At 42.8% G+C, this 16,056-nt stretch overlaps 1 protein-coding gene across 4 annotated transcripts in view; it reads left to right on the top strand.

Annotated features, from left to right (window-relative positions):
• Nucleotides 1–16,056, top strand: part of LOC110517589 (regulator of G-protein signaling 7-like) — a 133,632-nt gene that overhangs the window by 50,308 nt on the left and 67,268 nt on the right. For all 4 annotated transcript variants that reach the window (XR_005039161.1, XM_036960123.1, XM_036960122.1 and 1 more), the window contains exon 3: nt 746–796. Coding sequence is in view for 3 of the 4 variants with exons in the window: in XM_036960123.1 (XP_036816018.1) it covers nt 746–796 (51 nt within the window). In the remaining variant the exon portion in view is untranslated. The remainder of the gene's footprint in view (nt 1–745; nt 797–16,056) is intronic.

Below are 16,056 nucleotides of genomic sequence, written 5' to 3'. Positions count from 1 at the left end.
GAAGCAGAATGTTGAGTGTGTTGTTTTGTCTTGCAGAATGTTGAGTGTTTTATATTATGTCTTGTAGAAGCAGAATGTTGAGTGTTTTATGTTTTGTCTTGCAGAATGTTGAGTGTTTTGTTTTGTCTTGCAGAAGCAGAATGTTGAGTGTTTTGTTTTGTCTTGCAGAAGCAGAATGTTGAGTGTTATGTTTTGTCTTGCAGAATGTTGAGTGTTTTGTTTTGTCTTGCAGAAGCAGAATGTTGAGTGTTTTATGTTTTGTCTTGCAGAATGTTGAGTGTTTTGTTTTGTCTTGTAGAAGCAGAATGTTGAGTGTTTTATATTATGTCTTGTAGAAGCAGAATGTTGAGTGTTTTGTTTTGTCTTGCAGAATGTTGAGTGTTTTGTTTTGTCTTGTAGAAGCAGAATGTTGAGTGTTTTATGTTTTGTCTTGCAGAAGCAGAATGTTGAGTGTTTTATATTATGTCTTGTAGAAGCAGAATGTTGAGTGTTTTGTTTTGTCTTGCAGAATGTTGAGTGTTTTGTTTTGTCTTGTAGAAGCAGAATGTTGAGTGTTTTATATTATGTCTTGTAGAAGCAGAATGTTGAGTGTTTTGTTTTGTCTTGTAGAAGCAGAATGTTGAGTGTTTTATATTATGTCTTGTAGAAGCAGAATGTTGAGTGTTTTGTTTTGTCTTGCAGAATGTTGAGTGTTTTGTTTTGTCTTGTAGAAGCAGAATGTTGAGTGTTTTGTTTTGTCTTGCAGGTTCTGACATTGTACAGTGGATGATCAAAAACCTGAACATTGATGATCAAGGTAAGATTTATTTTAATATTATTTACATTCAATGTGTCTGTTTTTGTTGTTGACGTATCATTGAAAATGTCAACAACTCAACTGTTCTTTAAATAATGTGTTGGTTTTCCTAATGAAGGATGTAAATGATTCAAACTCTACTTTCCTAGAAAATCCAGAATGTTCCAACAGGCATTGAAATACATTATTTTGTTTCCTCTGAAATGCTTCAGATTTTATTTTACACTCAATGCGATTTGATTTCAGTGCCATCAGCTCAATAGTCTTGATTTGTTGTCGCAATAGTCTTGACTTGTGGTATCAATAGTCTTGACTTGTTGTATCAATAGTCTTGCCTTTTTGTATCAATGTAATTTGCTCAATAACTTTGACTTGTATCAATAGTCTTGACTTGTTGTATCAATAGTCCTGACTTGTTGTAGCAATAGTATTGGCTTGTTGAATTAATGCCATTAGCTCAATAGTCTTGATTTTTTGTATCAATAGTCTTGACTTGTGGTATCAATGTCATTTGCTCAATAACTTTGATTTGTATCAATAGTCTTGACTTGTATCAATAGTCTTGACTTGTTGAATCAATGTAATTTGCTCAATAGTCTTGACTTGTATCAATAGTCTTGACTTGTTGTATCAATAGTCTTGACCTGTGGTATCAATGGTCTTGACCTGTGGTATCAGTAGTCTTGACTTGTATCAGTAGTCTTGACTTGTGTCAGTAGTCTTGACTTGTGTCAGTAGTCTTGACTTGTGTCAGTAGTCTTGACTTGTTGTATCAATAGTAGTGGATCAGTGTGTTTCTGAACACCTTTAATGGCCATGTCCTGCATTCTGGAGCTCAACATGGCCTTATAAAAACACATTTCCATCCACAGATTTTATGGAGTAAAGTCAGACAGTATAAAACAACATTATGACACACAGGACGTTTTGGTTCTATTGTATAAATACAGCTGGGATGGAAACAGGACGTTTTGGTTCTATTGTATAAATACAGCTGGGATGGAAACAGGACGTTTTGGTTCTATTGTATGAATACAGCTGGGATGGAAACAGGACGTTTTGGTTCTATTGTATAAATACAGCTGGGATGGAAACAGGACGTTTTGGTTCTATTGTCTAAATACAGCTGGGATGGAAACAGGACGTTTTGGTTCTATTGTATAAATACAGCTGTGATGGAAACAGGACGTTTTGGTTCTATTGTATAAATACAGCTGGGATGGAAACAGGACGTTTTGGTTCTATTGTCTAAATACAGCTGTGATGGAAACAGGATGTTTTGGTTCTATTGTATAAAAACCAATAGAAAATGAGTTTGTTTGATATGGCAGGATCTTTTTGTCACGCGATGATACGGTGTGTGATCCTCCCACTACGATTTAGGAAACCATGCAGTTTATTAGGCTGCAGATTAAATAAATTACGATGAACTTCACAGGGTGGTGAACGTGTATGGTGATGAACTTGATGCTCCTTTCCAATACATATCGAGGGTCTTATTCTGGTGACATGATGATCGATGCTTGACTGCCGTTTGACAAATAAAATATTCTTGCTCTTATCCATAATAATCTCATCAAGTACACTAGCATAGCTGCAGAGCTATATATGTGAGCTGTTGGCTAGAGTGCACATGCCAAGAACAGAGAAGGCATATTTTCCCCTCAATTCCCTATTCCCCTCAAACTCAATATCCTCTAACCCCCTCCCTCCCCTCAAACTCCATTTCCTCTAATCCCCCTCCCCTCAAACTCCATTTCCTCTAATCCCCCTCCCCTCAAACTCCATTTCCTCTAATCCCCCTCCCCTCAAACTCCATTTCCTCTAATCCACCTTCCCTCAAACTCCATTTCCTCTAATCCACCTCCCCTCAAACTCCATTTCCTCTAATCCCCCTCCCCTCAAACTCCATTTCCTCTAATCCCCCTCCCCTCAAACTCCATTTCCTCTAATCCACCTCCCCTCAAACTCCATTTCCTCTAATCCACCTCCCCTCAAACTTCATTTCCTCTAATCCCCCTCCCCTCAAACTCCATTTCCTCTAATCCTCTTCTCCTCAAACTCCCTTTCATCCAATCCTCTTCTCCTCAAACTCCATTTCTTCCAATCCTCCTCTCCTCAAACTCCCTCTCCCCTAGCTCTCCTTGAGTGACTCCTCTCCAGCTGAGCGATGAGCTGCTCTGCAGTCCCCTGGCACCTGGTCTGCCCAGCACAGCATCCCAGCTCCCAGCCATCAGCCCAGCACACGGCAGCTCCCAGCTGTGGACAGAGTAGAGGCTGAACCCCTCAAACCATGACCCTTCGTTTGATGAGCTTTAGAGCAGAGACTGGAGGGAGAGAGGGGGAGGGGAGGACAGCTCGGAAAGCCTTCTCACTGGTGCGAGGGGATGCTGGCTTTGAAGTGTCGCAGGAGGATAAAAAAACACTGTGTGTGGGCAAAATGGCACTCATTTCTGATGTAGCACTCTTTTTTTCCATTTCACTAGGCCAGAGGAAACTGCATCATGATGCTAGTAACCATATGCAAATACAACTGGACTCTAACGAAGGTTCAACCTCAAATGGTTAATTGGCTTTTTACCAATTTACCATACAACAGACCACGTATTCACCCTGCGCACTCTAATTGACAAGCAAACAAACCAAAACAAAGGCAAAGTCTTCTCATGCTTTGTTAATTTCAAAAAAGCTTTCAACTCAGTTTGGCATCAGGGTCACCTATACAAATTGATGGAAAGTGGTGTTGGGGGAAAACATACAACATTATAAAATTAATGTACACAAACAACAAGTGTGTGGTTAAAATTGGCTAAAAACACACACATTTCTTCCCACAGGGCCGTGGGGTGAGACAGGAATGCAGCTTAAGCCCCACCCTCTTCAATATATATATATATATATACAGTGCCTTGCGAAAGTATTCGGCCCCCTTGAACTTTGCGACCTTTTGCCACATTTCAGACTTCAAACATAAAGATATAAAACTGTATTTTTTTGTGAAGAATCAACAACAAGTGGGACACAATCATGGAGTGGAACGACATTTATTGGATATTTCAAACTTTTTTTTAACAAATCAAAAACTGAAAAATTGGGCGTGCAAAATTATTCAGCCCTTTTACTTTCAGTGCAGCAAACTCTCTCCAGAAGTTCAGTGAGGATCTCTGAATGATCCAATGTTGACCTAAATGACTAATGATGATAAATACAATTCACCTGTGTGTAATCAAGTCTCCGTATAAATGCACCTGCACTGTGATAGTCTCAGAGGTCCGTTAAAAGCGCAGAGAGCATCATGAAGTACAAGGAACACACCAGGCAGGTCCGAGATACTGTTGTGAAGAAGTTTAAAGCCGGATTTGGATACAAAAATATTTCCCAAGCTTTAAACATCCCAAGGAGCACTGTGCAAGCGATAATATTGAAATGGAAGGAGTATCAGACCACTGCAAATCTACCAAGACCTGGCCGTCCCTCTAAACTTTCAGCTCATACAAGGAGAAGACTGATCAGAGATGCAGCCAAGAGGCCCATGATCACTCTGGATGAACTGCAGAGATCTACAGCTGAGGTGGGAGACTCTGTCCATAGGACAACAATCAGTCGTATATTGCACAAATCTGGCCTTTATGGAAGAGTGGCAAGAAGAAAGCCATTTCTTAAAGATATCCATAAAAAGTGTCGTTTAAAGTTTGCCACAAGCCACCTGGGAGACACACCAAACATGTGGAAGAAGGTGCTCTGGTCAGATGAAACCAAAATTGAACTTTTTGGCAACAATGCAAAACGTTATGTTTGGCGTAAAAGCAACACAGCTGAACACACCATCCCCACTGTCAAACATGGTGGTGGCAGCATAATGGTTTGGGCCTGCTTTTCTTCAGCAGGGACAGGGAAGATGGTTAAAATTGATGGGAAGATGGATGGAGCCAAATACAGGACCATTCTGGAAGAAAACCTGATGGAGTCTGCAAAAGACCTGAGACTGGGACGGAGATTTGTCTTCCAACAAGACAATGATCCAAAACATAAAGCAAAATCTACAATGAAATGGTTCAAAAATAAACATATCCAGGTGTTAGAATGGCAAAAGGTGGCGCTACAAAGTATTAACTTCAGGGGGCTGAATAATTTTGCACGCCCAATTTTTCAGTTTTTGATTTGTTAAAAAAGTTTGAAATATCCAATAAATGTCATCCCACTTGTTGTTGATTCTTCACAAAAAAATACAGTTTTATATCTTTATGTTTGATGCCTGAAATGTGGCAAAAGGTCGCAAAGTTCAAGGGGGCCGAATACTTTCGCAAGGCACTGTATATATATATATATATAGGGCGCCTTAGCCTGTCTTCTCTTGAGAGTCAGGTCTGCCTATGTGCACACTGCACACAAAATGAGGTGGAAACTGAGCTCCACTTCCTGTTCTCCTGCCAAATGTATGACCATATTAGAGACACATATATGACCGACTGGCTCAAATTGGAATTTGAAGTTGTGTTTTTTACATTGGATAAAAGTAGTGACTCAGAGCTACAAAATGGTATATCATACACTTGATTTCAGGAACAATGGAAAGTAATTCTGCTTTGAAAGTTGACAAACTTGTAAACTCACTTTTGAGGAAATGGCCTTTGAATATTTTTGGTACCTACTGGAGAGCCCTTCTTTGTCTACACCCATTCAGCATCGTTCCCACCCTCTTAAGCTTTAGCCCCATCCATCTCTAATTGATCCGAGCGTTCTCAACTAACAACAGCAGTCAAGCACCCAAGCTAACTTGCTAGCTACTTCCAGACACAAATTATAGAACAGCTCCCTGAACATTACTCGCCCTAGCTTATCTGGTTAGGCTGTTATGTTATCCATAGTGTTGGTGACTGCAACTGTGCTGTCAGATCGTCCGTTCGTAAATTCAGAGCATTTCGCTCTCTGGGCGTTCAGGGTGCACACTGGACGCTCTGGCCGATTAGTAGGGTTGATCGAACGTTCTGACCTCACAACTGCATGTGCTGCTGGCAACAATTTAATTACGCTTTTTTGCTAACGTTTACTGACACCGTCCATATTCAACGGGTGTTGAGCGTTCGTAAATTCATCAGTTATTCTGCACTCTGTCACACTTAGATGAGAGTGCTCTGAAATCGGAGTAGATGGCCAGACTGAATTTACGAAAGCACCCAAAGTGGTTACTTGCATAGTGGAGTTAAGACATTTAGTTAGCTAGCTAGGGAAACAATTAACTATAATCCCAACTCATGTTACTACCTTGCATGAATCTGCAGATAGCTAACCAACCAGGTCCAATGTTAGCTAGCTAACATTAGGCTTTAACTAGTCAAGCAAATGGCTCTGAGATACGAATAATAAGATCATGCACGTAACATTAGCTAGCAGGCCAGCTAAAGTCAGCTAGCTAACAGTACACTTTAACTTGAAATTAAAAGACTATGACAAAATTATAAACGTGTCATTTCTGAAAATGAAGCTAGCTAGACTATCTTACCCATAACATAATGGATGGACGTGTGTCCTGTCGGTTGCCATGGTTGCCCTTAGTTTGAAGATGTAATCCAAAGACAGGTGTTTTACTCAAATTCCACTATTTCAAAACTCGGTCCTCCAGAAAGTGGAAAACGACACTTATGCAGTTTTACTACGCAATAAAAAAAAAATTAAATCACGTTAGAACGGATTACTTAAACATACTGACCTGCTGAAATAGACAGAAGCTATATGGCAGACCAATCCAAATTCATCTCAGCACACTCATTGTCTCAGCCAATCATGACCAGTCTCTCGGCATGTCCAGCCCACTCGTTGTCTCAGCCAATCATGGCCAGTCTCTCGGCATGTCCAGCAAAATCATTGTCTCAGCCAATCATGGCCAGTGGGAAGGTTGCCCACTTTTTTCTGTGGCTAAACCAACTAGGCTTGTAATTTAACAATTGTATTCATATTTACAGATGACTTACAAGTTTGTTATTAAGGCACATGAAAGTTCACGTTCGAGAAGGCCTTTCTGCTAAAAACGTTTTCGTTCAAATGGCTCTTCTGTGAAGTAGTGACCTGCGACATACGCCTAGTTTCCTGAGACAAGATACATATTTCCCTCAGATTACACAGACCCACAAAGAATTTGAAAAACAAATCTAATTTTGATCAACTCCCATATCTATTGGGTGAAATACCACTGTGTGCCATCACAGCAGCAAGATTTGTCACCTATTGCCACAAGAAAAGGGCAACCAGTGCAGTACAAACACCATCTCTCCACAGGAGAATAAGAGGGAGAGGGATAGAGAGAGAATCTGCAGCTCATCTGTGTGTGTGTGCCATGATTTGTGAGAGCAGCCTTACGGTGACGTACAGGTCTAATGAATAGCTGAAGGCAGACATCAAACACTTGACATTTAAAACCTTCAGCCTTTAAATCTTCCCAGGTGAGATCAGTTTTTTTCTACGGTTTAAATGAAAGGCTTTTTTCCCCCTCTGCTGATGATCTTTAAATCACATTAAAACTAGACTTTGTGATTCAAGATGGTAATGATTCAACTTCATAAACTCTGGCTGTTGGATAACATATGTATTTCCCTCCGAGCCATCATGGAACAACTGAACCAAATGGTTCTATTCCCTTTATAGTGCAAGATTTTAAAATTTGTTTTCGTACTTTTCCCCCTTTTTCTCCCCAATTAGTAGTTACAGTCTTGTCACATAACTGCAATTCCCCTACGGACACGGAAAAATGACCCTGCAAAGCCGTACTACTTCTCAATGTGTCGGAGGAAACACTGTACAACTGGCAACCGAAGTCAGCGGGCATGCGCCCGGCCCACCACAAGGAGTCGCTAGAGCGCGATGGGACAAGGACATCCCGGCCGGCCAAACCCTCCCCTAACCTGGGCCAATTGTGCACCGCCTCATGGGTCTCCCGGTCACGGCCGGCTGTGACACAGCCTGGGATCGAACCCGTGTCTTGAGTGACGCGATGCAGTGCCTTAGAACAGGTCTAAACGGCTTCCTCTACTACCTCTTCATTGTCTTCAATGACACCTGGATCAAGGCTGTGCAATTCGACACCTGGATCAAGGCTATATGATTCAACACCTGGATCAAGGCTGTATGATTTAGCCTCTAGACTAAGGCTTTATGAATGGACACCTGGGTCAAGGCTGTTTGAATGGACACCTGGGTCAATGCTGTTTGAATGGACACCTGGGTCAAGGCTGTATGATTCAACACCTGGGTCAAGGCTGTATGATTCAACACCTGGGTCAAGGCTGTATGATTCAACACCTGGGTCAAGGCTGTATGATTCGACACCTGGATCAAGGCTATATGATTCAACACCTGGATGGATCAAGGCTGTATGATTCAACACCTGGGTCAAGGCTGTATGATTCAACACCTGGGTCAAGGCTGTATGATTTAGCCTCTAGACTAAGGCTTTATGAATGGACACCTGGGTCAAGGCTGTATGAATTGACACCTGGGTCAAGGCTGTTTGAATGGACACCTGGGTCAAGGCTGTATGATTCAACACCTGGGTCAAGGCTGTATGATTCAACACCTGGGTCAAGGCTGTATGATTCAACACCTGGGTCAAGGCTGTATGATTCAACACCTGGGATCAAGGCTGTATGATTTAGCCTCTAGACTAAGGCTTTATGAATGGACACCTGGGTCAAGGCTGTATGCATTGACACCTGGGTCAAGGCTGTATGATTCAACACCTGGGTCAAGGCTGTATGATTCAAGACCTGGATCAAGGCTGTATGATTTAGCCTCTAGACTAAGGCTTTATGAATGGACACCTGGGTCAAGGCTGTATGAATTGACACCTGGGTCAAGGCTGTATGATTCAACACCTGGGTCAAGGCTGTATGATTCAACACCTGGGTCAAGGCTGTATGATTCAACACCTGGGTCAAGGCTGTATGATTCAACACCTGGGTCAAGGCTGTATGATTCGTTGCAAAGTGCCTTCAGAACACAAGAGACTGTGAGACTGTGCTGATGAGAGAGCACGAGACTGTGCTGATGTCACTCATCATACTTATGTGACACATAGTCCTTCATGACTTCTGTGGTGTAAGAGTTAAGGTCACCTACCTATCTGGCATCCAGTCAGTCAGCATGATTATGTCCTCACTCGTTTATAGGCTTTGTGGGTGAGACCTTGGATTGACCTTGAGGGGTCTAAACGGTAAAATATGGTAAAGGTTTGGGATGTGAGACCTTGGATTGACCTTGAGGGGTTTAGATGATAAAATATGGTAAAGGTTTGTGATGTGAGACCCTGAATTGACCTTGAGGGGTTTAAATGGTAAAATATGGTAAAGGTATGTGATGGATTTACCTTGAGGGGTTTAAATGGTCAAATATGGTAAAAGTTTGTGATGTGAGACCCTGGATTGACCTTGAGGGGTTTAAATGGTAAAATATGGTAAAGGTATGTGATGGATTGACCTTGAGGGGTTTAAATGGTAAAATATGGTAAAGGTTTGTGATGTGAGACACTGGATTGACCTTGAGGGGTTTAGTAAACTATGGTAAACTATGGTAAAACATCCTCTTGTTAAAACATTTCACAGTTTTCTTAGAACGGGTGATGACACACGTGAGTCAATCCTACACGGCATCGCCTTCAGAATGTTTAGCTTCTGGGGAAATGCATGGAACCTAGGTCACATTACAGACATCTGATAGAACGAGTTGTAGGATTGTCTGCCCCGCAGCAGCAGGTGTAGGCACAAGGGGAGAGGAGGAGGAGAGGAGTGGAGAGGAGAAGTGGAGTGGAGAAGAGAAGAGAAGAGAAGAGAAGAGGAGAGGAGGATGGGCGTGAGTCAGTCGCAGCCAGTCAAGGTCACCTAGTCAGACCAGTCACATCATTACACCTGGGGGTAACAGTAATAAATGGAAGAAGTTCCCTTGTTCTCTCTATGAAAACTCACTCTCTCTTATACTCTGGCCATGAGGAGAGAACTCATCTAGGAATTTATGACCTGCCTAACAGAGTCTGGTGTAGGGGGAAGAGAGAGGAGGATGGTGTTCGCTGTACCCAAAGAGGGTCACGTCATGACACCCTGGATTGTAAACTGTCATGGTCAAAACAGTAGCTAAAACAGTAGCTAAGATGGGGAGAAGTCTGTCTATAATAAAGCGCTACAAAAAGGGACTTGGGAAAATTGCAGTTGGCACAGAACAGGGCAGCACAGCTGGCCCTTAAATGTACATGGAGAGCTAACATTAATAATATGGATGTCAGTCTCTCCTGGATCAAAGTGGAAGAGAGATTGACTTCATCACTACTTGTATTGACATGTTGAAAGTTCAAAGCTGTCTGTTTAAACTGTTTACTGGCACATAGCTCAGACACCCATGCATACCCCATAAGACATGCCACCAGAGGTCTCTTCACAGTCCCCAAGTCCAGAACAGACTATGGGAGGTGCACAGCACAACATAGAGCCATGGCTGCATGGAACTGTATTCCACATCAAGTAACTCATGGAAGCAGTAAAATGAATATGTTAATATATTAATATGTGTTGCAGTAAAATTAGATTTAAAAAACAAAAGGCCTCCCGAGAAGCGCAGCGGTCAAAGGCATCGCAGTGCTTGATTCAGCACTACAGACCTGGGTTTGATCCCAGGCTGTGTCACAACCGGCCGCGACCAGGATTCCCATAGGGCGGTGCACAATTGGCACAGCGTTGTCCAGGTTAGGTAGAGGTTTTGGCCGAGAGGGCTTCACTTGACTCATTGCGCTCTAGCGACTCCTTGTGGTGGGCCAGCTTCCTGCAGGCTGACTCGGTCATCTGTGTTTCCTCCGGAACATTCCTCCGACACACTAGCTCCAGTTTAAGCTGGCGGGTGTGGTTTGGCGGGTCAAGTATCAGAGGACGCATAACTCGACCTAGGCATCTTTCACCCCACATCACTATCAGATTAGAGCCATAAGGGAGACTAGGCATCTACCACCCCACACCACTATCGGATTAGAGCCATAAGGGAGACTAGGCATCTACCACCCCACACCACTATCAGATTAGAGCCATAAGGGAGACTAGGCTTCTTCAACCCCATTACCACTATCAGATTAGAGCCATAAGGGAGTCTAGACATCTACCACTTCATTACCACTATCAGATTGGAGCCATAAGGGAAGACTAGGCTTCTACCACCCGACCTCCACTATCAGATTAGAGCCATAAAGGAGACAAGACATCTACTTCCCCAAAACAACTATCAGATTAGAGCCATGAGGGAGACTTGACATCTACCACTAACCAGATTAGAGCCATAAAAGAGACTAGACATCTACCAACCTACTACCACTATCAGATTAGAGCCATAAAGGAGCCTAGACATCTGCCACCCCACTTCCACTCTCAGATTAGAGCCAAAAGGGAGACTAGACATCTTCTAGACTAGACATCTTCCAACCCACAACAACTATCAGATTAAAGCCATAAGGGAGACTCGACATCTACCTCCCCACAACAACTATCAGATTAGAGCCATAAAGGAGACTCGACATCTACTACCCCATTACCACTATCAGATTAGAGCCATAAGGGAGTCTAGGTTTCTACCAGCCCACTTGACATCTACCACCTCATTTTAACTCTTAGATTAGAGCCATAAGGGAGACTAGACATCTACCACACTTCTAACACTTTCAGGTTGGAACCATAATGTGGACTAGACATCTACCACCCCACAACAAACATCATATTAGAGCAATAAGGGAGCCTAGACATCTACCACCCCACTCCCAGTATCAGATTAGAGCCATAAGGGAGACTCAAAATCTACCACCTCATTATAAATCTAAGCCCTCGCTTCATACTCGTCGCCAAACCCACTGGCTCCATGTCATCTACAAGACCCTGCTAGGTAAAGTCCCCCCTTATCTCAGCTCGCTGGTCACTATAGCATCTCCCACCTGTAGCACACGCTCTAGCAGGTATATCTCTCTAGTCACCCCCAAAACCAATTCTTTCTTTGGCCGCCTCTCCTTCCAGTTCTCTGCTGCCAATGACTGGAACGAACTACAAAAATCTCTGAAACTGGAAACACTTATCTCCCTCACTAGCTTTAAGCACCAACTGTCAGAGCAGCTCACAGATTACTGCACCTGTACATAGCCCACCTATAATTTAGCCCAAACAACTACCTCTTTCCCTGCTGTATTTAATTTATTTCTTTATTTTGCTCCTTTGCACCCCATTATTTTTATTTCTACTTTGCACATTCTTCCATTGTAAATCTACCATTCCAGTGTTTTACTTGCTATATTGTATTTACTTTGCCACCATGGCCTCTTTTGCCTTTACCTCCCTTCTCACCTCATTTGCTCACATTGTATATAGACTTGTTTATACTGTATTATCATTACCACTATCAGATTGGAGCCATAAGGGAAGACTAGGCTTCTACCACCCGACCTCCACTATCAGATTAGAGCCATAAAGGAGACTAAACATCTACCACCCCATTACCACTATCAGATTAGATCCATAAAGGAGACTAAACATCTACCACTTCATTACCACTATCAGATTAGATCCATAAAGGAGACTAGACATCTACCACCCCATTACCACTATCAGATTAGATCCATAAAGGAGACTAAACATCTACCACCCCATTACCACTATCAGATTAGATCCATAAAGGAGACTAGACATCTACCACCCCATTACCACTATCAGATTAGATCCATAAAGGAGACTAGACATCTACCACCCCATTACCACTATCAGATTAGATCCATAAAGGAGACTAGACATCTACCACCCCATTACCACTATCAGATTAGATCCATAAAGGAGACTAAACATCTACCACCCCATTACCACTATCAGATTAGATCCATAAAGGAGACTAAACATCTACCACCCCATTACCACTATCAGATTAGATCCATAAAGGAGACTAAACATCTACCACCCCATTACCACTATCAGATTAGAGCCATAAGGGAGACTAAACATCTACCACCCCATTACCACTATCAGATTAGATCCATAAAGGAGACTAAACATCTACCACCCCATTACCACTATCAGATTAGATCCATAAAGGAGACTAAACATCTACCACCCCATTACCACTATCAGATTAGATCCATAAAGGAGACTATACATCTACCACCCCACTTCCATTATCAGATTAGATCCATAAGGGAGACTAGACATCTACCACCCCATTACCACTATCAGATTAGATCCATAAAGGAGACTAAACATCTACCACCCCACTTCCATTATCAGATTAGATCCATAAGGGAGACTAGACATCTACCACCCCACTTCCATTATCAGATTAGATCCATAATGGAGACTAGACATTTACCACCCCAAGACAACTATCAGATTAAAGCCATAAGGGAGCCTAGACATCTACCACCCCGCAACAACTATCAGATTAGAGCCATAAAGTAGACTAGACATCTTCCACCTCACTACCACTATCAGATTAGAGCCATAAAGGATACTAGATGTCTACTACCCCACTACCACTATCATATTAGAGACATAAAGGAGACTAGACATCTACCACCCCACGACAACTATCAGATTAAAGCCATGAGGAAGAATAGACATCTACCACCCCGCAACAACTATCAGATTAGGAGGGGGCGCAATGTAATTTACATTTATTCTGGCAAAACATAATTTTCAACAGCACATAGATAGCAATCATCTCGCAAATTACATAAATTGTCACTAGACTATTAAAGCCTATCATATATCATGTAAGCCGTTTTAGAAATGCCATGCAGATGTTGTCGTGGAAATTTCCTCTATTTACCAAATCATGAGAGCAAACCACAACACAAGTCAGAGTTAGTTATCAAAGTCCATCTTTAATTATATGAGCTCTATCACAACCCTGTGACTCTCAGATCAATTCAGTGTCTATCAATGAATTCTCTGAGAGCCCCCACTACATTGCAACTGAGATCCTTTAATAGCAAAGATCCACCCCCCCTAGACGACATGACAAACCACAGGTCTTAGGAACTTACACAAAGATCCACCCCCCCTAGACGACATGACAAACCACAGGTCTTAGGAACTTACACAAAGAAAATACTTTACTTCAGAGAGGAGTATCCCCTAGCCAGACAGAGTTGGCTATAAATTATCGTTCAGTTTGGTCTCCTAAACAAAACTCTTATTTCGTCCTTGGTACAAAATGGTACCAAGACATTACCCCCACCCTATGATATATATCACATTGTCATTTAGATACAACCAATTCTAAATACAACCAATCCTCCATATCAACAGGCATATATCAAATCCATCCTATCTTGACAAGATCACAGAGACACCCTGACTGGCACACAGACATTGTGGAGCCAAGAGATACACGCTTGACCTCTCCCCTCTCTGCGGCCCAAATAACTTAGTCCTGACATAGGACAGATACTGCAACCCTGCCACAGTATTATACAAACACATTCTGATGAGAAGTAACTTACAAACATATGATGAATATAAATCATCTTACCTATGTTACCACCTAATTCTGATTATTCCTGAAACAATGTGTAGGATCAGGAACCAGCCTCCCGTTGGACAGTGACGGAAACTGGGCACAGTACAGTTTGACCAACCTACTGATATTCCGTGGGGTTGTTCAGCACGCAAAATGGTTTTTATATCAATGCCTCTCAAACACAGTTCCATGCTTTGTTGGACACTTGTAAGATCAGACAAGTAAAGATTAGGTCTTTTAGAAAGGTAAGGGGGGTCCACTTATCGATGCAGTCATGTCTTTAACATTAGAATCTGGGAAGAGTTCCATCCCTATCTGGAAGCCAATCATATCCCTGTTGTCTTTGATTGTGTAGCCCTGTACTGAGACTGAGCATGGAGGAAGGGGGAGGTATGGGTAGATTCTGAAATAGAATCCCTGTACTGAGACTGAGCATGGAGGAAGGGGGAGGTATGGGATCCTATGAGGGAGAGGGAGGGATCCTATGAGCCAGACTAATACCTAGGAGCTGCCCAACGGATGATCCAGACTAATACCTAGGAGCTGCCCAGCGAATGATCCAGACTAATACCTAGGAGCTGCCCAGCGAATGATCCAGACTAATACCTAGGAGCTGCCCAACGGATGATCCAGACTAATACCTAGGAGCTGCCCAGCGGATGATCCAGACTAATACCTAGGAGCTGCCCAACGGATGATCCAGACTAATACCTAGGAGCTGCCCAGAGAATGATCCTATGATCCAGACTAATACCTAGGAGCTGCCCAACGGATGATCCAGACTAATACCTAGGAGCTGCCCAGAGAATGATCCTATGATCCAGACTAATACCTAGGAGCTGCCCAGAGAATGATCCAGACTAATACCTAGGAGCTGCCCAGCGAATGATCCAGACTAATACCTAGGAGCTGCCCAGAGAATGATCCTATGAACCAGACTAATACCTAGGAGCTGCCCAGCGGATGATCCAGACTAATACCTAGGAGCTGCCCAGAGAATGATCCTATGAACCAGACTAATACCTAGGAGCTGCCCAGCGTATGATCCTATGAACCAGACTAATACCTAGGAGCTGCCCAGCATATGATCCTATGAACCAGACTAATACCTAGGAGCTGCCCAGTGTATGATCCAGACTAATACCTAGGAGCTGCCCAGCGTATGATCCAGACTAATACCTAGGAGCTGCCCAGTGTATGATCCAGACTAATACCTAGGAGCTGCCCAGCGTATGATCCTATGAACCAGACTAATACCTAGGAGCTGCCCAGCGTATGATCCTATGATCCAGACTAATACCTAGGAGCTGCCCAGTGTATGATCCTATGAACCAGACTAATACCTAGGAGCTGCCCAGTGTATGATCCTATGATCCAGACTAATACCTAGGAGCTGCCCAGTGTATGATCCTATGAACCAGACTAATACCTAGGAGCTGCCCAGTGAATGATCCTATGATCCAGACTAATACCTAGGAGCTGCCCAGTGTATGATCCAGACTAATACCTAGGAGCTGCCCAGTGTATGATCCAGACTAATACCTAGGAGCTGCCCAGTAAAGCCTATGTATGATCCTATGATCCAGACTAATACCTAGGAGCTGCCCAGTGAATTATCCTATGATCCAGACTAATACCTAGGAGCTGCCCAGCGTATGATCCTATGATCCAGACTAATACCTAGGAGCTGCCCAGTGAATTATCCTATGATCCAGACTAATCCCTAGGAGCTGCCCAACAGATGA

Source organism: Oncorhynchus mykiss, chromosome 23 (genome assembly GCF_013265735.2).
Source record: "Oncorhynchus mykiss isolate Arlee chromosome 23, USDA_OmykA_1.1, whole genome shotgun sequence".
In the NCBI taxonomy this organism is placed as follows: domain Eukaryota; kingdom Metazoa; phylum Chordata; class Actinopteri; order Salmoniformes; family Salmonidae; genus Oncorhynchus; species Oncorhynchus mykiss.
The sequence above is the reverse complement of the archived record's forward strand: the minus strand, read 5'-3'. Positions and strand labels throughout refer to the sequence as shown.